Source organism: Seriola dumerili, unplaced genomic scaffold (assembly GCF_002260705.1).
Source record: "Seriola dumerili isolate Sdu_G_001 unplaced genomic scaffold, Sdu_1.0 BDQW01000391.1, whole genome shotgun sequence".
Taxonomy (NCBI): Eukaryota; Metazoa; Chordata; class Actinopteri; order Carangiformes; family Carangidae; genus Seriola; species Seriola dumerili.
The window spans coordinates 960523-986793 of NW_019174646.1; the positions used below are offsets into that span (position 1 = coordinate 960523).

General features: G+C 41.4%; 1 protein-coding gene across 1 annotated transcript; it reads right to left on the minus strand.

Moving 5' to 3' along the window:
• Positions 1-1711: 1711 nt before the first annotated feature.
• kcnj5 (potassium voltage-gated channel subfamily J member 5) lies at positions 1712-25161 on the minus strand. The gene is made up of 4 exons (XM_022761219.1): positions 24874-25161; positions 15010-15092; positions 11864-12737; positions 1712-4099 (listed from the first exon to the last, which is right to left on the minus strand). The coding sequence occupies exons 2-4, from the start codon at positions 15070-15072 to the stop codon at positions 3714-3716; spliced, it is 1323 nt and encodes a 440-aa protein (XP_022616940.1). The 5' UTR covers positions 15073-15092; positions 24874-25161; the 3' UTR covers positions 1712-3713.
• Positions 25162-26271: the final 1110 nt, after the last annotated feature.

Here is a 26271-nt window from a genome sequence, read left to right on the forward strand (position 1 = left end):
GGGTTTAGGAACTCTCCTTTTCGTCTTGCTGTGGATGGTGGAAGAAAAATGTCACCAGGCAATCCAAGTAGTTGTTCACTTTGCTCTGCTTGATTGTGTCTGTCTGCTAGTGTGTGTCTGTTAGTGTGGGTTCCCTCTGTGTGGGAGTTGTTTGATGGGGTCAGCTTGTTTGTAGGAGCAAAATCAGGCAAGTCCAAGTTGGATGGAGCAAGAATATGGAAAGAGCTCACACTGTAAAGTAAAATTCCTCCCACGTGTTTTATTTTTTTATTTTTTATGCCTGTGTCTGTAATTCTCTTTCTTATGCAGGATGTTTTATTCTGACTGCACAGTTGTTAATGGCCTATGTGCTTCCTTCTTCATCACAAGCATGCATTATTTAAAGGAGGAGGGAAGAGTATTAGCTGGCTGGGGAAAGAATAAGAACAATAGCTAGGTACTCTGTTGGTGTGGCGCCATTCATCAGCTTTAGCAATTTTTATTTTTCTTTGTTCCCTTCCTTTCATAATTTCCACACTGTTAAAAGGCCACGTCTACATTGGCAAAAGCTTTCATAGATAATTTTGTGTTTTGTTGTGGGTTTGTTGGTGTCATTGTGTGTACATGTGCGCTGTCGGCTTGAGGTTGTGATGACTAATTATGTCTCTCCCTCTCCCTCTTTTTCTCTCTCTTTCTCACACACACACATGCACACACACCCATGCTCACCCACATGCACCTGCCTTGGGTACCTATTTCAATGCACCATTCAATGGATGCATTATATTCGTCATCGTACATTATTCAGATTTGAATCAGGGTCTGTCATCTTGCTGACGATCCAGCTTCCAAATTTAATAGCTCAGACAAGAATAGCCTTGACAGCACATTGCGGTGATTCAGTGAATTTCTATGACATGCTGGCCACCAAATGTAACATCATGTTTCATTTTGTGACTGGTTGTACTCTCTAGACACTGGATAAATGTGATTACCCCTGTGACTTCTGCAGTGTTTTCTCTGTCACTAGTTAATAGCTGTGGTGGCCTTCTTAATCAGTCTGCCAGCTGTTTTCTCTGATTGTGTCTTTCCAAGTGTGTGTGTGTTTGTGTCTTTGTGAATGTAATTGCAGTCTCCCAACACACAAAGCTGACTCAGGGATGCTGTTCAGGTCCTGAGGACTTCAGCAGCCACAATCATGTTAATCCATGGGAAACCATTGGTTATTTTCCAATGGAAAAATACTGTCAGATTTGGGAGGGTTTGGGTTGCTGCTGAGACTTTGCCTGCTATACACTTTAATTTATTAATTCAAATTCAGAAATGGAAAAGGGGCGACAAATCTCTTGATGTTATCCTTCATATTTATTCCCTGAGCTTGCATGAAGCAGTTTTTGCCTCAAGATTCGGTGCAAGAAAAGATTGTTCTGTGCTGATAATTAAAGGTTGCATAAGTCTCCTTTTCATGATTTGACGCACTGCTAATCCAGTTTTCAGGTACCTAGTGTCTAAGACACAGTTGTTTTACCCAGAGCCATAGGTTAAATCTATCATTTTGTCACACCGCTGCGGATAGGGTGCAGCGTCACTCGTGCTAAAATTAAGGTTCTTTCCGATCCTTAGTTGCAAAGTTATGTGCAAAGTAACTACACACCTCTCACATGCACGCTCATGCACTCGCTCATGCATGCACACATTATCTAACAGGACCATGTTGTTCTTTTCGGCCATATTATGTTTATTCCCATGAGAACACACAGAAAAACAGATGACATTCCAGCAATGAAAGATGTTCTGTCTCTAATGACAAACGTATCATTTAGCAAATGGAATACATAGTAAGATGCTCTAATGTCACAGTGAAAATAAATACATTGATTGGACAAGCATCTGTAAAAAAGAAAAATAAAAACAATAAATTGGGGAGTGGGAGATTTTAAAGTATCAGGAATCTCATTTTTCTATCAACAAATCATAATTGGATATTAACACATTATCTGGTAACATATTGTAGAAATCTCATAATTTGCATGCCTAGAAAATACCCTGTATTTCTTACTGTATTAAACTTACTCAGCAATGGAGGGGGGCACAGGAGTTGATTCATGCATGCAAACTCTGACATGTGTACTTTCAAAGAAAAGTCAAAAATAGTCTATGGCCCTCACTGCTCAGGTGTCTGCTTCCAAAACAGTGCTCACAAGGGCCATAAACTATATCAAGCAAAAGACCCAGGGGCTGTTTGTGGAATAGGGCCAAAGTGCAGATTGAACCGTGAGTGTGTATGTGTGTGTGTGTGGACAAAGGAGACTTCAAATCATGAGGTGAAAGCTGAAAGGTGAAGGTTAGAGGAAATTGTTACGAAGACAGCAAATACTGCAGGTGATGGGCTGGCCAGACACTGAGCTTGTGAGATTAGACAGAAAACCTGCTCCTATCATCAGTAGCTTTTATGCAACTGCAAAAATAACAAAGTTGAAAATATCTTTTGAATATTTAAAACAAAACGAAAACAAACATAAAAAGATACATGGAGCATTTTCATTTCGCTTGTGGAGCATTTGAAATATTAATATATGTGGTGTATAAAAATCAAGAACATTTCAAATAGCAGTTGAGCATAAATATTTCATATAAATATTTGAATCTACATTTGAATGTGACTTTTAAAGAGGACTGACATGCATCTGTTAGTAGCGGTGGCTAGGTGGGTGGTTGGGTCAGTGTGGAGTCACCTCATGGGAATTTGTGCTTTACATACCAAGAAAAGGGCTTGGAATTAATGTTTTAGTTGCTGCAGCGGGAGGGGGAATTAAATCTTTAATCAGCCAAGAAGTTTTCAAAATAGTCAAGTCAGTAGCATATAGCTTTTACCAGCATTTAACTAGTTGATTTTTGTTAATTTCAAACCCTGACATTGAGTATAAAATGAGGTACTTGCTTGTTTCTTTTGGGTCGAGGCTCCCAGTGTGTTAGGGGAGACAATTAGACAACACACAATGGGAGTATTTAGGACAGTACAACCATGAGGAAGTAGTGGACAAAAAAAACAAAACTGGATTGCGGTTGTCACACTACATGTTGCCTTTTATAGAACATGTTCCTACATCTTGTCTTGCCTATGCAAACTAGAGGCCTTATACATTTCCTCCTAGGTGAATGCGGTTTCGGACACAGAGTAATAACAACACTGACAGAGAAAAGGAAATAATAATCTCCCACATTTTTTAAAAATTCATCAATAACAAGGTTCCATTACCACGCAGAAGCTGCTGTCAGACACATTAGTTGAGTTATGAGACCGATACTCTGCTTAAATGAAGGTGAATCAACACACTCTAAAATGAGAATATTGGAGTATCCATAATAAGCCCATGGTACTCTGTCATGGCTACCAGTTTGAGCTCAAGTTAACATTATACAACTTGAGCTGTTATAGCAGTAAGTGGTCGTTACGATTATAAAAGGACAATCTGAACCACCGACCTTTAAGTGTAGATATAGATATTGTACGTGTGTGTCTGTGTATGTGTACTTACATGTCTACAAAACCAATCTATACTATAGATTGACACTCTAGTAGAGGAGTATTGCACAAGTCGGGGAGAGGAGACGGATGTCTTGTATCTCCAAGCACTGCAGTGGAACAAGCTGGCCATTGACTAAATGAAGCATTATTTTGTCCTGTCGTCTTCTTGTCCAGTCTTTCCTGGGTTTTTAGTTGAAGTAGCCAATCAGTCAGGCAGTCCATCAGCAAGGGGCGGCTCCTCTAAAGCAGCAGCTGAGCCATTGGTCTCTCCTCTGTCACCCCCTGAATCTCTCTCCTCCTTGTCCTCATCCTGGCTTAGTGGGTCCTGTTTGGACAGGCGGTCTAGGGGGTCAAAAGTATGAGTTTTAGGCTCAGGGCTGAGGAGCGAAAGCTGAGGCAGTAGAGGCCCGTCCCGAAGCTTAGCAGCTAGCTCCTTGGCGCTGCAGGTGGGAGTGTTGGTCTCGTAGACATCGTGGAAGTTGTTGTAGTCTACCTCATAGAAGCCTTTCTCCAATGAGAGAACCGGTGTGAAGCGGTAGCCCCAAAGCACCTCTGTGTCCAGGTAGGAACTTCGTGCCTGACATGTCATCCCTGTCACAAGCACGGATAGCCGTATGTGTCCACATACACACAAACAAACGCACAACATTAATATGTCACATACACAAGGAATGATAGGAGGCAGGTACGCACACAATCAGAGTGAACAGGTAAACAAACACACAGAGATGGAAAGAGGTGTAGGGAGAAAGAGAGACAGCATCAGTAAATTATTCATGGTTATACAGGAAGTGCACACAAAAAGGGCCGAGACCTGCACAGTGTTTCCTCTAAACCTCCATCATGCTTGGAAATGACAGGTCTGTTTTGCTTTTTTTTTTTTGCTAATTTTTAAGTATTACGTATTAGCAGTTTGGCTGATAAAACTTACAGAATTTACGCATAAATGATAAAAGGTGGTAAAAAAGTCTGAGGTATGTTTTGCCAATAACCAATACAAAAAAATAGCACAGTTGACCAGTTGTGCAACTGCACTTGCTTCCAAAATGGTTAAATTAAATACTAAATGCTCAGCTTTACTATCGGCTTTTACACATTAACTGTATTGATAGCGTAAGGTATACATTTTGATGCATTAGACAATGGTCTATTTTTGGAAAAGCATTGGTTTGTAGGTGTCACACAGGTGTGACCTTTTGAATTATAGCAGCAAAATCACAGGTGAAACTAATGTAACATGAATGATGGCTCAGTTCCAGTAAGTGTCTCAACAGCTTAAAGGAGCTGGCACAGACAATACCAGAAACACCTCAACATAAAGCAGCGATTATTAATGTCATTAGTAACACATGGGCTTTTCGGTGTCAGCTGAGAAAAAGGTGTATTAGCGGAGGAGGTGCGACAGTTAGCTATACAGCTAATGGCTTATTTTGAAACAAATAAGAACTAAACTAATAAATAGGAATTTTTAAACACACAATTAATTACAAATAAGATCCATGTTGTGTAAAGTGTGAATCTTAAGTTGAGTGGAAACAAGAGATGGTCTCATTAGCGGTTAGTAAGCTAGCCACTATCTTTAGAATACCTCTTGGGAATTCAACATTAGCATAAATAACATAAACAAATGTGTATAACAACGTGTATGCAGTCCTGCAATGCTAAAACAAACCCATGAATGAATTGTGGGGAAAGGTGGTAAAGGAAGGGAGACAAACAAAGCTACATGTGAAAAATTTGCATCTAATCAGTCCAACGTACTCTCATTAGAAACTTCATCTAAACCCTTGAATGATACGTGTTTTACATCTCTCCCTCACCGCTGTCTGCTTTTACAAGACTCTGTGGTATTTAGCTAATTAGACTCACTAATTAGGAGAATGGCCACAAGCTAATAAAGGCAACAACATATTACAGCCACCTTTCAAGCTTACAGGCGAGGCAGGAAGTATTTGATACCCAAAAGACAGATTTTGGGTCACTTTAAACAAAATAAATCTAACTCGCCACAGATGACTTACTCATCAATATGTGTTGTTTCCCTTACACATAACATCACCCACAACACCAAGCATGCACACTAAAATAGACGTAGATGCCAAATTTGATATGGTGTCTAATGTCACCGTGAGAGGAGGAGCTTTTGCACCTTTTCTTCAGCTTTCCCTGTGGATACGAGTGGCCTAGTTTCCACATTTAACTTGTGAAATGTTTGTTGTTCCTGTGACTGGATTATCAAAGACGATATAGTGTCTTTCACTTCCTAATGAGAAGGGTTTCTATACTGGCTATTGAGGGAGTTGGCACATTGTTTGATGTGCTGGATTTTAAATTCTTTAGCTAATACTTTGCAGTTCAAATGCATTATGTCATGAAGAACTATTAATATCCTGTCATGTTGGCATTTTCAAGATGCTGCATCACAATTCTAGAGTCTAGCTGCCTTTGATTTAAAACCTCTGATTGTCGTATGGAAGATAGAAACTTGGTATTTTATTGATGCACGGGTAAACACATTTTGAGGCCAGTTATTTGTCGGGGGGATTATCAAAATGTGCAATTTATTCACGTGACTGAATTCATTCAAGAACATGAGCAAACAGGGTTTTACTACACACACACACAAACGCACATAGAGTTTTCAGCTACAACTATTAGTAATAATGCAAACGATCTGTAGTTGAAGACACACTTTCCATTTTTCACTATCAAACTGAAACAATTATTGTATGGTAATGTGTGCCTTTTTCTGCTGCTATAAGCTCTTGGCTGCAGAACAGTGAATTGGCTTTTCCTATTGCATATTTTGCAAACAATACCTGTGTTTTGTTGAAAAAAAAGTCTGCTGGAGGCTGCTGTGTGCGTAGGAGACACTTGTACTGTGATGTGTTCATATGCAACAAAGACATGACAGTTTTAAGAGATTACAGTATTCACATTATTTTTTTATAACAGTGTGTGCTCATTGTGTGCTTTTCAGGTTTTAGATGTACAGACCTCCTCACCAAACTATTAAAAAACAATGAAAGTTTAACTCAGATGATAGGACTATTTTGTGGCCCCTATTTCACCTTTGCGAAGTGCAGTGCAGTTTTCATTATTATTGCTGACTTCTATGATTATGTTGGTTCTCCACCTGAGCCACAGTGACAAAGCAACAAACAATAAGCACACAATGGCGTCTCAAATGGGATGCTGTGAATTTGGTTGCTTCTTGCATTACAAAAGCTGTGGCTGGGGATTTCCACAGCATGTAAACGCACACACAGCTTAGCCTCACCTAAACAATCAGAGCAGCAAGAACACGCTTCAACTCAAAATGTAGGAAACAGGATAAAGCATGCAGAAGCAGCTGGATAATCTTTGAAAATAAATGGTGCATGAGCGAGCAAGAGGAAACAATAAATCAATGAACAATGAACAGACTTTTCTCACTGCAGATATTTTGACTTGTCAAAAACAAGTGTATTTAATAAATGTAAAAATGTCCACCATTTTGGCGTGTCGGTTTCAGGGTCCTGGTATTGTGTATGCTGGTTTAGTGGCACACCCAAAAGAAAGATGGTCGTCATTGATGTTATTAGTAACACCTGTGCTTTACCAGTGTTGACACACCAGGTGTAACTGCTGCAGTCATATGCTGCTGCTGCTGCTGCTTTTCATGTAGCACGCCATGAGGGCTTAAAGCCTCCACCCCAGCATCCACCTCTAGACTTTGACTAAGTCCCCCTGGGGGATTTTTTGTTGTTGTTGTCACTCCCCAATCTCTGCTGTGCTCAGCTTGATGTATTTTTCCAGGAGGTGAGCCCATACGTCAAATATCAACTCCTGACGAATTTTGCATTCATGTGATATTCTGTTCAAGGTGAGCTGGCTGACTGAATCATTGTTATTAATTACACCTGCGCACATCCTGCTATGAAAAATTTCTGCAGTGGAAAAAGCTCATTTTTGTCAGTTTAGTATTAATGATGATGATGATTTAGTATTAATGATGTGAAAATGATGATTTGAGAAAAGATAACAGGATGTCAACAGAATAAAAAGTATGACCAGGTCTTGTTCATGTGTTCATGTATTATCTTTACAAACTGCCCTTGTGTTTTGTGATGAATTTCCCCTCTTTGTGTTCTGTGCTGACTAAGCTTAGATTTGGCACGTGAACCTGTATTCTCTGGATCTGTATTCTCAGGGCTTGTCTTGTGACTTCTTTTTTTTCTTTTTCCTGTTGGCAAATTAAATCTTGTGAAGAACAACCCTCCTACCTCAACTACAAGGACAGTCTGGGAGGACAGAGGGCAAACAGCGACTCTAAGGAGTGTGAACACATCTCAATATTTGGCTGAAAAAAGGTTTGAAACTTCTGGGAATGGGGCCTTGTAACTGGATATTGGTTAGGTCTGGTTTTGGTAATATTTCTATTTGAAAAAACTGTTTGCTTTATATGCACATTCATAAGGTCTCTGGTTGGCCCAGATATGATATAGTGAGAACCACTTTTGTCTTAGAACAAACCACTAGAATTAACCTTTACTAAAACTTACTTTTAGACCCTACAACAGGTGCCTGTTTTCCTGTATTTTCCTGGAAAGTATAAAACAGAAAAAATGCCACTGGAGACACTCATGTTTACACATCCACAATTCTAATGCAAGATGCTTTCTGTATTCTGAGAAATGGCATAAAGCATGTCTTATTTGATATATAAATAATGTATTGCAAAGGAAACTGTGCACAAAGCAGCTTTAAACCCACCATTTTCAGATCTAGCTCAATGATGAAAACAAGGATTGTTGTCGGCAACACTGACGCATATGACTGATGATGAGAACAAGCACCAGGAATGTTACAGTAAACTGGAGCATGGTTACTTTTTGTTCAGATCAAAATGTTACAGTTAAATGTATACTTCCTATGGGCCAAAATCAGTCAGTTGAAGTTTCAAGCCACATTCAATATGAAAAATATATAGGTGGAAATAAACATCTAATAAATTTTGAAATGTTGAAAGCAGGAGATAGTCGCTAACAGTGTTTGGAGGCTAGCCTGGAAATTGTACTTAAAAATAAAAGCTTTAAATGTGAGAAAGTCGAAGTGATGGAGGGCAGACTGTATCGAACAAAATAAAACATTCAGATGGACTGGTCAATTAAATCTGTGACATAAAGGTGAAATCATTTATTTGTAAAATCTGTGAAATAACTACAACAAAGATGGTGGTGCTGTGGAAAAGTGTGTCTGCCATTTATTGGAATCTACTCCAAACACAGAAATGTGTCAGCTCTCAGTCGCTGTAATTCTACTGAGGTTAGCTTGAATTTTGAGATCCATGAATATAAACATGATTTTGGTTTTTAACTGCATTTTCTTCTGTTAGGAGAGTGTATTTGAGTATATTGTAGGCTAGTTTTAGTTTTTGTATTTTCAGTGCATTGTCAGTGCAGCTATGCTGTGTCATCATGTGCGAGGCCAGAATCTTCTTTAGTTGGTTGGTTTTACTTTTACTTTTTTTTTTTTATCTTATCACAAATGCTTTGGGTGTGCCTGTGAAACAAATGTTTTAAGTGATTTCCAGAGTCTGACTCACAATTATGCTGAAAACCTCAGGCTGGCTGTCAAACAAACACCACCCAACTGATGGCTGATGAAAGAGAAAAGGAAGCCATTTCACCGCCCTCTTATCTGTCACTTCCAAAGTCTCTGACGGCATCCAGCTCATGATGTTTTAAACACTTAGTTTGATAGTGAGTTTTTATGCTGTAGTAGGCCATATATCCTCTGCAGTTAATCAATGGAGATCATCAGATGCTGATTTGAATCAGTTTATCAGATCATTCTTGCTTGATATGAGACTATAATTGTCAATCCTCCAACTTTTTACATTTATTTTATTGAAAACATTTAGTAAATATACTGTTTCTCTCCCTCGGCATTATTCCTAGATTGTTTTTAGACTATCAAATGTTATGCTATCCTGTTGGATCAGATAAAAATAATATTTTTGCATACCACAGCATTGGCCATCCATTCAATGATATAACTACACTGACAGCACATTCATAATTTTTTAAAATAGCAAGTGAGGGCGTTTAGTAAGCTATATATTTGACTGTTTCTGACCTAAGAGCCTCAAACCTCCATTAAAAAGACATGATTATTGTAAATTAGCAGCTATTTTTTGCAGGTTTGAACCCTTAAGTTCTATTTGCAGTCCTGGAGGCCATGGATCCTTTTTAACAGCTCAGCTGCTTAAATTTTCACCTTGACTCTTTATGGCCTCCCCTAGTTTTATGAGATTTGCTTATAAATGTGATTTTGAGGGATTTGCTACAGAAAATGACACTTCTGTTTGGGATCTCAAAGACCAAAGCTGTAAAACATGGTTTTATGCTGTTAATTTTAATGCTCTATATCTGTGATTTGGCAATACAATTTTTCAATTCTTTTTACAATAAGTCAGTTTTATAACAGGGAACTGACCTCAAATATAATTAATATCAATATGTAGGTTTCATTTCATTAATTACTTTGTCTGTGAGGTTGAAGACCACAAGATGAATATTCATTTGCTCCTGCATAGAAGAATGAAGAAAGGAAATAAAGAGGTTGTTTTTAAGTAATTGTATTTTTACACACTCTGCAGTGAGGTCAGTAGAAGTAAAGTCACTATTAACAAAACACAAGTGTTAATCAAACCCTGGTACTTTTGGGTCCCAGTGTTTCCTGGTTGGTACACTGGTCAGGACCTGATTGTGAGTGAAGTAAATATAGCTAATGAAAAAAATTGAACACAAATGACATGATGAGAAAAACTATGAAAATATTAGAAAAAACTTCCTAGCTATCCTTTAATTCTGAGACTTACGGCCTGTGACCTGTTTAGTCATTTTCATTAGGGTTAACAGGGGACAGAAGTAAAGGGGGAGGGCTAGTGGACATGTAGATGGGTCTGTTGGCTATCGGTCAAGGGCGATGATGACATAACCCCTGCATGATGCCATGGTCTCTGCCGGTGAAGCGAAAGGTGATTTAATGCCTGAGTCAAGTATCCAGCAGCGTGAGCAGGAAGCATGATGACTACTGGTGCTTTGGAGGAAAAAAATATCAAAAATAAATAAAAAAAAATCAAAAATGAAATAGAGCAGAAATGTTCAGATGCATGCAAAGCCATGCCTGATCGCATTAGGGAGCTCGGTGGTTTGTTTGAGTTTTTAAAAAGACAATTGTGTCCACGAGACTAAACACTCCTAATCAACCAGTGTGTCTCATTTACTGATGATGGTAAATGAGATATCCAATAAAGTAAATTAGTAACATGTATAATGCATTGTATTTCAAATGAGTGGATTATAATTAGTAATTGAACAAAGGCCAATAAACAATTCAGTTTAGGCATATAAACAATAACTGATTTAGCCAATGCCCCACAGACAATATGTTAGAACAGCAAATTAAAAGCTAGCTGTGGGCCAAGGTTTGTGTTTTCATCACACTCTCATGGTGAATAAAAAGGGGATTGATGCATATAGTTTAATTGCCGAGTTGAAGGTGCTACATGTTTCCTCGTGCGGCCTCGGCTACAGCCTCATTCTGGGAAACAGAAGCTATGTGGAACTTTACAGAAACACCTGGTCGCGTCTGCCTCATAAATGTAACCAGCCTGGAGCACTTTTCAGGACCGCTTGGCCTTTACCCAAAACACAGACCAGCAGTGTGGGTAGCTACACTTCATTCATTTTGAAATAAACAATATCAAAGACATAACCTTGAAGTAGCAACAGTGGAAATGCGGGCAGCAGTGAGTACAGAGAAACATTTGCAAGGCTGATCAACTTCTCGTCATTCGCCTCAGTTGAAATAACAAACGTGGAAATGTATAGATGTAATTTACTGTTGAAGAAAGAACTGTAGTTGTAGGAGATGTGCAAAAGAAAACATTTGTCTGCTGTTATAAAATCATATAAGATATAAAATCCTCATTAATACCTGCACTAACTTTGAATTAAAATACATTTATATTATTCATGTCTCACTTAGAGAGTCGGTTATCAGCCTTTCCATCCATTACAATATTATCTTTTGCAATCTGCAGCACTTACAGGTACTCACTCCTGCTCCTCCTCTCTTTTAGGCAGCAGTATCTTTCCATGTGAGCCTCTTCTGCTTTTCCATCCATTTACCCATCCTCCCATCCCGCCCACTCAGCTCACTTCCTGCATCCAACAGTTCATCAATCTCTGTCTCTGTCTATTCATCTACCCGTCATCCATATGTCCTCTCGTTTCACCTTTCTCCCTCTCTTTGTCTTTATCCCTTCCCAGAATCACCCACCCGCCCCATCCCCCACTTTCATACCTGTGGCCTCCACCATTCCCTCAAGGATAACCACGATCTCGAACTCCTCCTTCTCCATTTGCGCCAGTGACATCTCCCAGAAGGGGCTCTTCTCGTTGATCTCATGAGAGATGATGAGCGGCGACACCAGGAACAGCCGGTCGTCTCCCGTGTCAAAACCGATGTTGATGTCAGTCTGGTTGAGCGGGATGAACTCCCCCTCCTTGGTCTGCTGCGAGCGGATCAACTTTGCTCGGATCGATGCCTCTACGATGTGAGAGTTCCTCAGGTCCCCAACCCGAAACATCAGGCACATCTTGTTGTCTCGCACCGATATAACAGCATTGTGCGAGAACATGAGGGTCTCGGCGCGGTTCTTTGGCTGTGAGATCTTGACAAACATGCAGCCCACCATCATGGCGTTAACAATGGAGCCCAAGATGGCCTGCACCAAAAGCAGTATGATACCTTCAGGGCATTTTTCTGTGATCACACGATAACCGTACCCAATGGTGGTCTCCGTTTCAATGGAGAAGAGGAAGGCTGAGACAAAACTGTTGAGGTTCTCCACACACGGGGTCCAGCCCTCCTCGTCAGCATGCACCAGATCCCCGCGGATGAGCGCTATCAGCCACCACAGAAAGCCGAAGAAAAGCCAGTTGACTACGTACACCAAAGTGAAAATAAAGAGGCTAAGACGCCAGCGTAGGTCCACCAGAGTCGTGAACAAGTCACTGAGGTAACGATAGGTCTCTTGCACATTTCCGTGATGCACATTGCACTTGCCGTCCTTCTGCACGTATCGCTGGCGTGGCTTCTTCGCTGGGTCAGAAATCAAGTGGGTTCGCTCTGTTGATATCTGAGCCTCCCTCAAGTGTTTGGGAAGCTTCTTCACCTATGTGGAACAGGAAAGATACAGAAGGAGAGAGGCAAAGTAAGGACAAAGAGGTGAAAGATGGAGAGCAGGCAAAGAAAGGGGGAAGAGAGTATGACAAAAGTGGCAGAGTGTACTTTACAGTCTCACTGATTTCTTCAGCCTATTAAGTTCATACTGAAGGATGTAGGTGTTAACCTGCTTTGTGTGATTTTCTTTCAGCCTTTGCAAAAACACACTGCTCTGTGCTGCGTGCGGGCAGACTAATAAAATTAAGTGCTGTTATAAAGTCACTGCTCTGTGCTACTCCACACTGACATTGTAGGTGTACGTATATACAGGGAGAAAGAGGAAACACAGAGTAAGGACATAACAAGAACACAAGGACACCAAGGTCTTTGTTTATGTTGGCCCAGCTCCAGCGAGGCGATCTGGCTCCACAGCTGTGCCCTGCCTGTCTCCATGTCCCCTGTGTTTCCTCCCCTCGCACCCTATGGGACATTGGCAGGCCTGGATAGGAACAGACCTTCCATCCTTCCCCAATAGACCCGTATGGCATCCTTAAAAAGAATGGCATATGCCTAGGCACATAAGTTGCACCATCCATAAACTAGCTGTCGTGCAGATACATGCTGGATTCCATGTTTTACATGATTTAAGAACATTTAGAGACACAGAAAAAAAAAGACTGGCACACAGCCTGGCAATATATTCCTGCAGAGGCTGAATAAAATTTGTCAATTTGCTTGACCCCTCTTAGCCAGACACATCCATTCATACATGATGAAAAGACACAGACATACAGAAGGACAAAGCTGTAAGGCACCTTTCAAACAGACGCAGGACACATTGGCAGCACACTGACACTTTCCAATCCGAGCTGATAATTGAAATGCATTATGTCGAAGCAAGAAAACAGCTCCTGCGCCCTCTGAATCTCTCAGTACTAATCGGACACCTGTGATCCATCTCTCTCTGGAGTCATGCTCACATCACCAGGAAAGTTACCTCCCATTGTGCTTACACCGAGTGCTCCTCTGCTCCTATCACACAGACGATCGCTCTCAGAGTTCATCCAGGGAAGGACATAATCTAAGGCACCACAATATCCTTGCAGTGCCTTCGATTGTGGAGCCCGGATAATAAAATCTGTCAGACAGGTTTATTCGGGATAGTTTCATTGAGATGTCAGGTGCTGTTTCACCGCTGTCCTGTGTACATTCAGTCAGGCCTGCATGTATTGAGTTTGCACATATTGATTCGAAGTGATCCCTGTTTAAGGAACGTTTTGATGAAGAAGAATTGAAAGACAATGCTTATTGACCCGCATTGCAATTAGTGGCTTGATGACAATGCGCTCACTAAATGTCAATGGGCTCCCTCATTACCAACTGTACTCAGGGATATTGGATCAAATAGAAATTCAGAGCACAATCAGTCCATGGTTATTTAGAGTCAAACTGCCCACTGACAAGATCTGTTAATGTACACAGCTGTTCAAAACTGTTGCTAATCAGTACTACACTGCTTGTAAATGAAAGACAGCCAAAATAGGGTCATTCATTTCCACACTTTGGGCTCAGGCTAATTGAGTGATAGATGAAGCTGTCACAAGCAGTTCCGCCCAATCTTTGGCCTTTGTAGTCAATACGGTTCCCGGGGGTGATGGTCCATAAAGAAATTCATTAGTTCTCCCTCTGTGGCAGTAGTAAGTGGTGGGTGTTTTCTCTCATTGAGTCTTTGTGGTCGCGCTTGGGTTGAAAGTATAAGTTCCAATCAGCTGGAGAATCAGGGTAGATGACCAATACAAATCCACCAACCACTACTGGGAGCAAGCAAGGTGTATTTAACTTGTCACCCTATCTCCACTGACAAGGAAACTGAACTATCAGACCTGGAGAAACAGATTTGGTCGCGCTTTGTGGGGCTTGATCTGTAATCCGTACCACTGATTTAATCTGTAAAATATGTCTACAGCACATCTACTGCATATCTAACAGCCTTTTTATCCTCCTCATTCCCACCGTTCTTGTAAGCCATCCATCTTTTTTTCTCTTTCTCACACGGATTCAGTAGCTCTGTCCCTACGAATCATTCCCATCTCTCTATATCCTCTCCGTCTCTTTTGTCTTTGTCTGCTTTCGTCATGAGCCCCCACCACCACACCACCTTTATCTCAAATACTGTCTCTCATGTCTCACACTTTTTTTTTTTTTTTTTTTTTTTCCCCAGTTGTGGAAAGAAAATAGGAATCAGTGCTCAGTGATTCACCGGTAGTGGCTGTGCAGTTTACCTGTGCAGGTGTGACTCCTATCTCCATGTTGTGGTCCATGAGGACTCGAGAGTCTCCTGCCATTCTCAGCTAAAGCTCAACACCTACAGGACATAAGAAAATACATTAGTGATATAATTTAAGCTTTAAAACACACATGTTCAAATATTGTAGGTATATTTTTTTTGCAGCAGAATGAGCCTCAGTTCATTAATCACCAACAGAAAAATCAACCAATACGACAGAGAAGAAAGGTCAAAGCTACAGTGCCCTCACAACACATTGTACAAGCTTCATCCATTAGGCCTTTCAACCTTTCAACCCGCAGCCATCTAAATTACACATCTGCTTTGAAAAGTACATACATTATGTCTACACTAACAATGTTAGGTCCATCTATAGTGCAATCCCCCAGGCACAATATTTTCTACCTGTCATTTAATTGTTTCAATTTGTCAATATGTCAATATGTGTTGGCTGGTGTAATTAGAACCCACAGAAACCCATGAGGGCAGTTTGAATTATTAACAGATGACAGATCTTCAACAAAGATGTTTGCATCTGTATTTGTGTGTGAAAGTTTTTGTCATACAGATATACCAAGCTAAACTGCAACTAATGCCTGGAGCATATCATATCTAAACTCAAGTACTATATGTGAAGAGTTTAATTTGTGAACTATTTTTATACTTTAACTTTAACCAAAGTCAGGTAGAATTTGATCCAGCAATAAAGACAAACTTTAACTTTGGAAAATAAAAGAAACGCAACCATCTACTCGATGAAAAATGCCACTGTTTGAGACCATACTTTCTTAATAGAATTCCACTTTTCCACTTACTCATTTTTCTGCTCTAGGTTATTATGTTAATTAGAAAATTCACCACAATTCATGAAATCATTGGCATATGAACTACATTTATATGCAAGACAATTAAATCCTCAGACTAATTGTAGCTGGAGTTAATACATAGCTTTTCACATCCATAATGTGGAGGTCAGTCAAAAGCAGGGATATAATTTCTCTCAAAGCTCATGTTATGAATAAATTCTGACTCGTAGCAACTGATACCAAAAATTATCCATTTTCATTGAAATATATAAACAACTATTGTATGGATTGCCATGACATTTGTTTCAGACATTCTTTGTCCCCAGATGATAACTGTATGTGTACAAACTTGATCCCCTGACCTTTAATCCAGTACCATTATTAGATTAAAATGTTAATCCAATACTTTATTTTTGATCCTCAATTTATGACATTCTAATCAGCCTCAGCTGTACTTATAATGCTAATTAGCAACTACTAAAATTGCCATTGTGAGTGTGTTAGCACAAATCACTGCTGTGCTCAAGTACCTAGTCTCAAGTCACAAAATATTGTTTCTGAATGTGTCTGGAAAACGTTCACTGACAACATACTGTATTTCCCTACAATAGAAACACTTGCAATTCAATATCTGCTTGTGGCAACTGAAAGCTATGGTTATGTTTAGGCATTCACCGCACCAGTTAAAGTTTGGGAACATTTGTGGTCAACACTGAATCATGAGAGGATGTGTGCTTTTGTCTTTTGCTGCCTAAACCTATAAGCACACATGGGACCGAGGATGTGACAAAAGCAGCACCTCCAGGAATTATGTTTGTGTTTGGCAAAACAAAATCAGTTGCACCTGAAAAACCAGTAATGACAAGCAGATGTATTCGCAGCTCATAAATATACATCCATATTGAAATAAATATCAACACATAAATATTATGTATTTACTTATTTGAAATTCAATGTAACCGCAGTATCACAGCTCTGGGCATGAGGAAAAACACATAAAATATACCGTACTGCTATAATCAACCATAACAGAGAGAAAAAAATAAAATTGCTGCCCATGCCGACAATAGTATGTACAAATATAATAAAACAGGATGATAAGGGTGCTGCATTGTCACAGCTGGAAGAATAAAGTAAGGGATTAGCTGTTAACATCACATGGGAGATGACCAAGTGGCCACGGTTGGCTAATTTGCCGGTACAATGAAGCAGGCACAGCTGCAGTGTTTTTAACGGCGTCATTTTCCCAAAGAGCAAGCTTGTCATTGCCAGCCTCGCCAGTTGCTTCAGCTACACGTGCCCACATGCAGACAAATACATGCACACACAACTCTCGACATACAAACACACAGCCTCTCACACCATGCTTTCATAATGAGTGACAGACAGAGAAATGAATAGGACAACTTAGCCCACTGTAAACAAACAGAACATCCAGTTGCCTCTTTTACTTTACATTCTCTATATACAGTGACTGCACATATTATCTTTGTGGATGTTTTTAGCTCGGGCTGGAGCAGCTAGGTGATGTGCTGACAGTGTACAATATGTGTGATGTGATTTTAAAGAGTATTTCTCTGCTCCCAAGTTGTATGCAGAAACAGGTATTTTTAAACATCTGTTATGAGAGGTCCAAAGTGACAGGAGAAGTAGAAAAGGAACACTGTCAATGTCTGCTGAATGATGTGGGATTTAATGGCAGGCGCTGCTATAGTTATAGAGGGGAATGGGGGTGTGAGTGTGTTGGAGGGGGGCTGGGGGTGGACCTCTGATAAAGCCCTAATTTTAGCAGCAATCTTACAACACCTCTGGAGCTCCACAAGAGGCAATTAAGTTATAGAGCCCCTGGGTGTTGTTTGAAAATCAACTACTTTTAATTTACTGAAAGAACAAGGGATATGCGAAGCCCTATAACCAACCAAGCAAAAGAACATGGGTAAATTACTTTTGCCATTGGTTCCCGTCCTTGACAACATTTGACATTTCTCTGTCATCTGTCTTAGATGTTACTCTATTTGATCGCTGATGAGCGAGGAGAGGGGAAAGCAAAGGCAAGCGCGGAGAAGTGAGAGGACCACGTCACAAATCAGATCCACACAGGAATGTAGTGTTGACATTGATGGTCCAAAGCAAAGGGCAGAGTGACGTGACAGGCATCTGAGCAGGGAAAAGACAGACAGACAGACAGACAGCAGAGGTGCGGGACACACACAAAGTCTCTGGAAAACCACACTGAATACATTAAAGGGGTTGCAAGGTCTCGCTTTCTGACTCATTTTAGGTTCTCTCATGAATTAAACATGACTCCCAGGAGATTTGTGAACTCCAGACCTGTGTGTATTTTCAGTGAGGCTGTGATTGCGGTGTCTGTTCACAGCGGCAGACTCAACAAGCCCAAATGAGAGGTGTTCGAACATGGATACCAGCTGGGGTGTTTTATCTTAGCGCTTTAAGAGGGTAACAAGCATTTATCTTGTTACCGGGAGAGTGACAGGATGCTTTGGCTGAATTGTGTTTGTGTCCTGATAACAAGAGCACTCATCTGTTGTGTTTAAAGCCAAGAGGTACTAGTAAACCACGGGAACTTGCTTCCTAAGGGATATCTACAGTACCTATATTTTCCTTATTTGCTGACGCTGCACGCTGTAAACAATAATCTGTACAGAGTGGCAGCAAAATGTGGCTTTTTTCCTTCTAACCTGTGGCAAGATCTATAATTTTCCCCTTGGGCCTGTATTGTACTGAAAAGCACTTGCTCCGTGATTTAATTTTCCACAATTTCAGAAGTTCAGAAACTTGTGTTGTCAGCTCTGTGTGCAGTTCTGAGGGGTAATAGCTGGCCTGGAGCTGAGCCAAGAGAGGCTTTTTTATCAATACTAATCACTGCCCCAATAAAGACCCTGCAACAGATTAATTACCGGAATAACACTGTAATTCTCACTTGATCAACATAATTGTAACCTGATTCATTCTGTGAATTACTTGTTTTATTTCCCATCATGTGGAAGTAATCAATTTAGATTTTCTGGTCTGTGGAGAAACACTGTTTTCCTGCTTGAAATTTGCACAGATGTGCTTGTTTTGTAAATGCTGAGAACATTGCTCGCTGCCGTGGGGTACAAGTGTCGTATCTCCGGATTGTTTACTTTTCAGGAATAAAATAAAAAACAGCAGTATTTTCTAAATATATACCTAACGTATATGCATTTCAGTAACGCTTCCGGGCTCTCACCTGACAATAGTGCTTATGTCTCCACTTCCCCTGTTTTAGGTTGTAACCCTGTGCATGACAGGGTTACAAATAGCAGTAAGATGCTGCAAACTCAGCAGTAGCCCTTAGTTTACAATACAAATTTGACTATTAGTGGGCACTCATCCATAGATTTTGAGGTCATAGCTTGTGGTTTTCTGTTGGTTCATCAAATACAATGCTGACACTGGAGAGAAAGAGAAAAATAGGCAGAAAAGAAAGAGGGAGAGAAAATCGGAAGTAAGAACGATAAAGTTGCAGCAGAGCAAAGCTTTTAAGAGTATTGAAACAGCAAGTATATTTACTGAATCGCTGCATCAGATAGATATCTACACTGCCAGAGTCATTCCACCTTATCTGCTGTCTCTGTTCCTTTGCCATGGAAGCACTAGAACTTTCTATTTCCTTGATTCCCTACCCTTCTTCTCTCCGCCCCTCGACTGAAAGCAAAGAGTCACGGTTACTGGACCTGTCATGATTATGTCCCAGGCTAAGATTGGCCCATAAAATAACATGGCTTCATCCCTATCTCTGCTCACTTATGACACTTTGAGGTCGGGCGGGTCAAATGACTAAAAACGGCCCCGGCTCGTTTGGCTCCAGGCACAGCAAACACACACACACACACACACACACACACACACACACAAGCACAAGCACTCATGCACACACACGCACGCACACAAAGTTCATACCATCCCTCCCTCCCATTTTCCCATTATGCCCGATAGTGAGCTGAGTGTATCCAGTTGTGTCCTTCTCATGGATGACCTTCTCTGGAGTGACACTGCTGCACCGAGACGTTTGACTCACACTCGAGAAACAATTTCTCTAATGATGTCCAACTCTCTCTCTCACTCACTCACTCACTCACTCACTCTCTCTCTCTCTCTCTCTCTCTCTCACACACACACACACACACACACACACACACACACACACACACACACACACACCCTTCTTCCTGTCTCACTGTCCCATATTCAATCTCTGTTTTACAGTAAATTTTGCACAAACCAAGAATAGCTTTTGTGATTCTGCATGTTTCAGATCTGCTTCGCTCTTCCACTAAGATGAATATGTTTTTTTTTCTTTGACAGTGACAGCCAAGATGAAGATTTCATGTTGCTGCTGAAGTGGGAGGGGATGGGATTAATACCCAACACCTGTTGGAGCCAAATAACACCCTCTTCAACCATTCTGACCTGGGGCTTGAGAGATGTGATGGAGAAAGATGTTAAATGTGAGAGGCTGAGTGGGTGGGCATGCTCCCCAACACCCTGTTTCTTCTTCTTATCAGGCGTTTCTGTCAGGCTCTTGCTGTGATTTACAGCTTTAGATCCCACATTCCCCATGCCGTTGCTCTGTCTTAGAGGGGGAGAGTGATGGCTAAGCAAAAGCACAAACTGGAATGAGGGGGAAGTGTGTGGAGTATAATCTTCTGTATTTTCACGGTAAAATTAATTTGTTGTTCATATATAAATCAGAGCCACTTATACAAATCCTCTGAATCAAACTTGATCCTACTATATTGCATGTGGTTCATTAATCTTCCGTCTCACCTCACTGTAGAGGACAGGAGAGCAGGGGGGGTGGGGGGGGTGAAAGGAGGAGGATGGGAGGCCACGAGTGGGGTGGGGCTGGGCTGCAGAGCCAGGCAGCACATGCCGGATGCTGGAGGAGCCAAAGGTCAAATGGTGTTGATTGGAATTCCTGACATGCTTCAGTGTGTCCCTGTGCATGTCCCTTTGAGGAGCCTCCTTCTCTATAGTCAGCACATACTGAGTCAGAATAAAATGAGATTATGACCCTGCAGTTGCATGTTAAAAATCCTCAGACCAGCTTCTTTGACAAAGCAGCTGAGTAACGCACCCTCTGCTCGGAGCGGTTTCTGACAAGGTGTCCTTTAGTGACGGGCTTAAACCTCCACCCCGACAGCGGATGACAAGGTGTGAATGAGTCTTAGCTGTGTACATGTGTAGCAAGCTGGAAGAAAAATGCTCAGCAACCACTTACTCTTTAAAAATTCAATATTTCAAAAACAAAACAAAAAACATCTGCCAAATAAGATAAATAAATAAATAGTTAATAAATAAAACAAAACAGCATGTCAAATTAAAAAAAAAAAAAAAAAACAAACAAAAAAATATGCCACTCAGGCCTTATTAACCACACAGTATTTCTCAACTCCATCTGTGTTAATGAGCTGCAAATGTACAGGGATGTACTTCCCCTGGGTGATGGATGCTCATGCTTCATAGATGCTTATGTAAAACCTGCAAAAAAAAAAAAAAAAAACCCTCCAGATGTAGACTAGACCTGAATGTGTTCACTCTCTACATCTTAATTATACTGCAGTGATTATGGCAACATTTTTTCAAATGCGTGTGTGCATGTATTGAATGTCCTGTAGCTAAATTGTCCTTGCACCATATGAATCAGTGTGTACTGTGGAGCTGCCAATGTGTCTGTGCATCAGTCTAAGAAAATCATAGTCACGGGCATTTGTTACACTGGCCAATTAGTGATGGTGGTTTTTGTTTGTTTTTAAATTATATAAGAAACCAAACAGTATCCAAACCCGCCTGCATGTTGAGGTGTGATATTTACGAGAACATGCATTATGTGAAGACGGGAATCCTGTAACGCAATAAACATGAACTCACGTGTGGTTTAGTTAAACTGGCCTGACCTGAATGCTTATCAGTTGGACATGAGACATCTCTGCCGTCATCTGTCATGCTTAACAAAAGAGTCCTCATGAATAGAGCGAGGGATTTATTAAACTAACTCCAGATAAAGGCTGGTTTAGCCCCACTGGCTAAGCCTGGAGCAGGAGACACTGTAAAACTTCCATTTCATTCCACATAACCTGCTTCTGACAGATAAGAGCACAGGCCATTATGAAGATTCTTGAGAGCCAGTTAACCTGAACATGGGATGTACACTGGAATGCGTTTTTCGCAGCTGTCAAAATGTCACCTGTGACAGCTAACACTGGATAGTCTGACTGGTAACCACATTGTATTGCTACATAAATGTTTTTCCCACCAAAGTATCCCACCTGAGCAGTAGTGCTGCAGATGAGCTCACTGACAGATGCTAAAGGCAAGGTGACCTCACGCAAGCAGCCATTTTTACTTATTTGTTGAGAGTTGTAAAGATACAGAAGCCAGATTCACGAAACTCCCGAGAGTGAGGAAACTGTATTTTCTGCCCTTATCTGTTTTGTATGACAGGAGACTGTGGATGTGTGTGTGCATGTGTTTACGCTTTCATGTCCAGTTGTGTTGGTGTGGTGGACAAACAGTGAACAAAGAGGTGATCCCTGAAACAGTCATCTCTCTACCAAACAGAATGTGTTGTATCGGCTGAAGCAGCAGCAGCTCTGCGCACTGTATCAACTTTATGTGTGACGAGGCAGTAGGAAAAACACACGCATTGAGAAGTCGTTGCAGAATCAGTGAATGGGCCATCCCATAAATCTGGCACATAAGCATCAACGGTGTCACTTTAAAAACACAGTAGACACAGGGGCTTGAATTTGCATTCGTTACAGATTTATGAGGGCATAAACAGAGTGATCTCCCTTTTTGGGGGGGGGGGGGGGGGGGGCGACAAGATTGTGTAAGAAATTTTATGCTGCTTATCCAATTCATGGAAATGCCAAGAGATTGGATTGTATTCATATACAGCTCATAAAGTGCAAGGCTGTGACTTTTGAATTATAAACAAAGTTATTGTTCACAGAGCAAAGTGTACAAACTCGGGCTCAAGGAGAATAAATAAATGACAACTAATTCTAGTAGTGCTGTATAAATAAAGTATATGCATGTAGGTCTATCAACAGCCCCACAAAAGGAAAAAAATACAGCATTTTCATGCAGTACTCTGACATGCACACACATTTTTCCTGGGCCCTAAATACAAAAAAAAAAAAAAAAAAAAAAAAAAAAAAAATCTACACGCCTGCCTAAGCTCTTGACACAAATGTGCCGCTGCGGTATTAGAGAATGCAGATCTGCTTGAAGAGCGGAGCTTTCCCCACATCCCCCTTGAGACACACAGTCTTGACTAAATAAACAGATCCAATTAATTATTCACAGTGTCTTCTCTTTAGAGACTCCCCTTAGATCCTGCTGAGCATTACATCTACCCTTTGCCCTCTTTTGTCCTCTTGTTAGGAAAGATCAGGACATGGATAATAACCGGGCAGGAGGGGATGCAAGGTGCACAGCGCTGTGTTGCAGCTACAATGATATCACTGAGAATAAGGTCAAAAGGCCATCCATCAAAAACCATTACATCTCAGTGGTTTGCACCCCCCCCCCCCACCCCCACCCCCCCACCCCCACGCTCTCTAAAAAGCCAATCATGGTTCAACCAGCTGTGAGCAGGGTCATGGTAGATTACAGTGATAAAAGTAGTTTGAAGTGTGGCAAATAGGCAGGTTTTGTTCTAAAGCCAGTATTAAGACATCACTCTGTCAGGCTGGGCTTTCCCATTCCGTTTGCTCCAAAGGGACTTGAGCTTAGAATGTGCCATATATGTGAAAAATGTAGTTCATGACGACAGCAGAGATGGCTGCCACTTAGTTATTCCTCCACATTGTGCCCGAGAATAGATATTAAAAAATGATGAAGTCCACACACGGCCTTAATGTTGTCTTGACGTTCCCTAATGATGACAACATCAGAAAGGACACGAGCTTTGGGAAGGCTGTGCTCGATTAACGTGGCTGCTGAGCCCACTGCATTGTCATCAAAGTTTTACAGCAACAACTCTGGAGATATGTGTCCTGCGGAGTGCACCGAACTGGAGCTACAGATGAGGAGATAAAAGGGGGGTGTACATCAGACATTAAAGCAAGCAGCCCTAATCCTCAGCCGAGAGAGTGTTTCCAGGGAATCAATATAAATGATTTTCTCTCAATGCTTTTGCTGTGGCCTACAATATTCATGAAGACACCGCCAACAGCTATCACTACCCTGCGCCTGCGTCCATTGCTTCATGTCCTGCTTTTATTGGATGTATAAAAAATGTGTAAGAACTGAAACATGCTGTGGCGTGTGTCAGTGGTACAAGAACCCCCCACCCCACTAACCCGTCCACACATACACATGCTGTTACACAGATAGTTACACACGGGTTTGCTCCTGCTGCTGCTGCTCCTGCTGCTGCGCTTGTAAAACTCCTGCATTGCACTGAGATAACTACAGCACGGCACACGAGTAGGCTCACGCAGCAGGAGTGTTGACAGGCTTTTCTCTGCTTGCGTCAGAGAAACCCATTTGCTTTTTGATTACCCTGCCCCCGCTATGAGGGCAAGGAGATGCATGGTGATGATCTATGTATCTCTGCAATGACTTCAGATAAAGGAGGCGAGATGCGATGATAAAGGTTGTAGCTGATGGAGGAGGGTAAATCTGGCCACTTTTCACATCAACACTTTCCTTTTCCTGCTCTCTTGCTCACGAAGTGTCTTGCATTGTCTCACATCTCTTCTTGCTCTCTGTCCTCGTCTCTCTGTTTCTATCTGACTCTCATAGTTTTTGATCTTTCCCCAAGTAATGCACACTTTTTTTTTTATTATTAGGGCAACCCACTCCAGATGGGATTTGGAGCTGTGCAATGAAACCCATAATGCAATCACAGCATGCAATGCCATCCACAGACAAACTGAGCGGAGGCAGCTTGGACATGGAGCCACAATTGTACCATGCATCAGCGGCTTTAAAAACCTCCCCTCTCCTCCTTTTTGCCATCCTCTTTTTTTTCTTAATCAGCAGTGCACGAGGCTTACCTTCAGGTCTCTGCAGGAGTAGCTGGCAGGCTCCCTTCGAGGCATTTCACAGCTGCTCTTCTCCCCGGGACTGCGCACTCCTTTCCTGGCTTTGTTCAATCAACGACAGCCCTCCTGCCTCTCTCCTGCCACCCAGCTCCTTCTGCTCTTCACCGTGTTCTATCTACTCCTATGTGAGAGGGGGGTCTGTCTGTGCATGCATGTGTGTGTGTGTGAGGGAGAGGGAGAGAGAGAGAGAGAGAGAGAGAGAGAGTAAGAGTGGGTGAGAAAGGAGATGGAAAGGATGTAAATATGTGTGTGCTCTCTCTTGAATGCTCCTCTCTTCTCACTTCCACGCAGAGATCCTACCGCTTGTCTCTCAGGGTTTGTTGTTTTTCAGTATGTGTGTGTGCGTGTGTGCTTGTGCCTTTTTGTACAGAGCATCAGCATCACTGTGTGTGTGTGTGACTACATCTACCACATGGTTCCCTTTGCACTGCTGCAAAGGCAGAGTGGAATATGTTCGGAAAAGTCAAGTACAGTGGTACAGGAAGAGGTAGGAAAAGAGAGATTAGTGCGTGCATGTGTGTGTGTGTGTGTGTGTGTGTGTGTGTGTGTGTGTGTGAGAGAGAGAGAGACTGTGTGTGATGGGGGTGTCGACAGGGAAAGAGCAATGGTGAAGAGGAGTGTGGTATAATCAATTGCTCTAAAACTGCAGTTCAAAAAAAGCCCTAAGGGTTTGAGAGAGATATAAAGTGGAAGCAGAGAAAAGAGTCTTTGGAAAGAGACACACAAAGAAAGACAAAAGACAGGGCAGAAGAGGAAGAAAGTAACAAACTCGTACGAGAAAAGAGTGAAAAGGATGAAGTTAAGGGTTGCAAGTACAAAGGAAGAGCAGTTATAAGAGGAAGGAAAGGGAGAGAAGCAGCCTACAAATCAGATATGGTGTGAATTTCACTGAACACGTCCACATCCTGCAGCTCTTAACAGACAGTAAATGATGCCTCCTGAATAATCTGAACTGACCTCAGCTTGGCCACATTACCATCACATCAACCATGATGATGAGCAGCGTAGCTCATGAGGAAAGGTTCAGATGTAAAATAGATTCACATAGCTTAAGCAGCAGAATGGAGTCCGTGGGATCATTTATTCCCCATATTTTAAATTCCGCTCAGTAACCGCCATGGGGAAGTGTGTGATCTATGATTGGGAAGTGCATATGCACATGAGAGAGAAAGAGAGAGAGAGACAGGCCGATGTTATTAGGCATGGAGGAAATTGAATGTAGACTCGACATAACAGAGGAGGAGCGATGGGAGTGAGAGCAAAGAGAGAGAGAAAGATAGGGAGATGATGATGACAAGTGGGGGAGGAGCAACAGAGGGAGCTATCACCAGAAAGGCTCTTCATGTACTT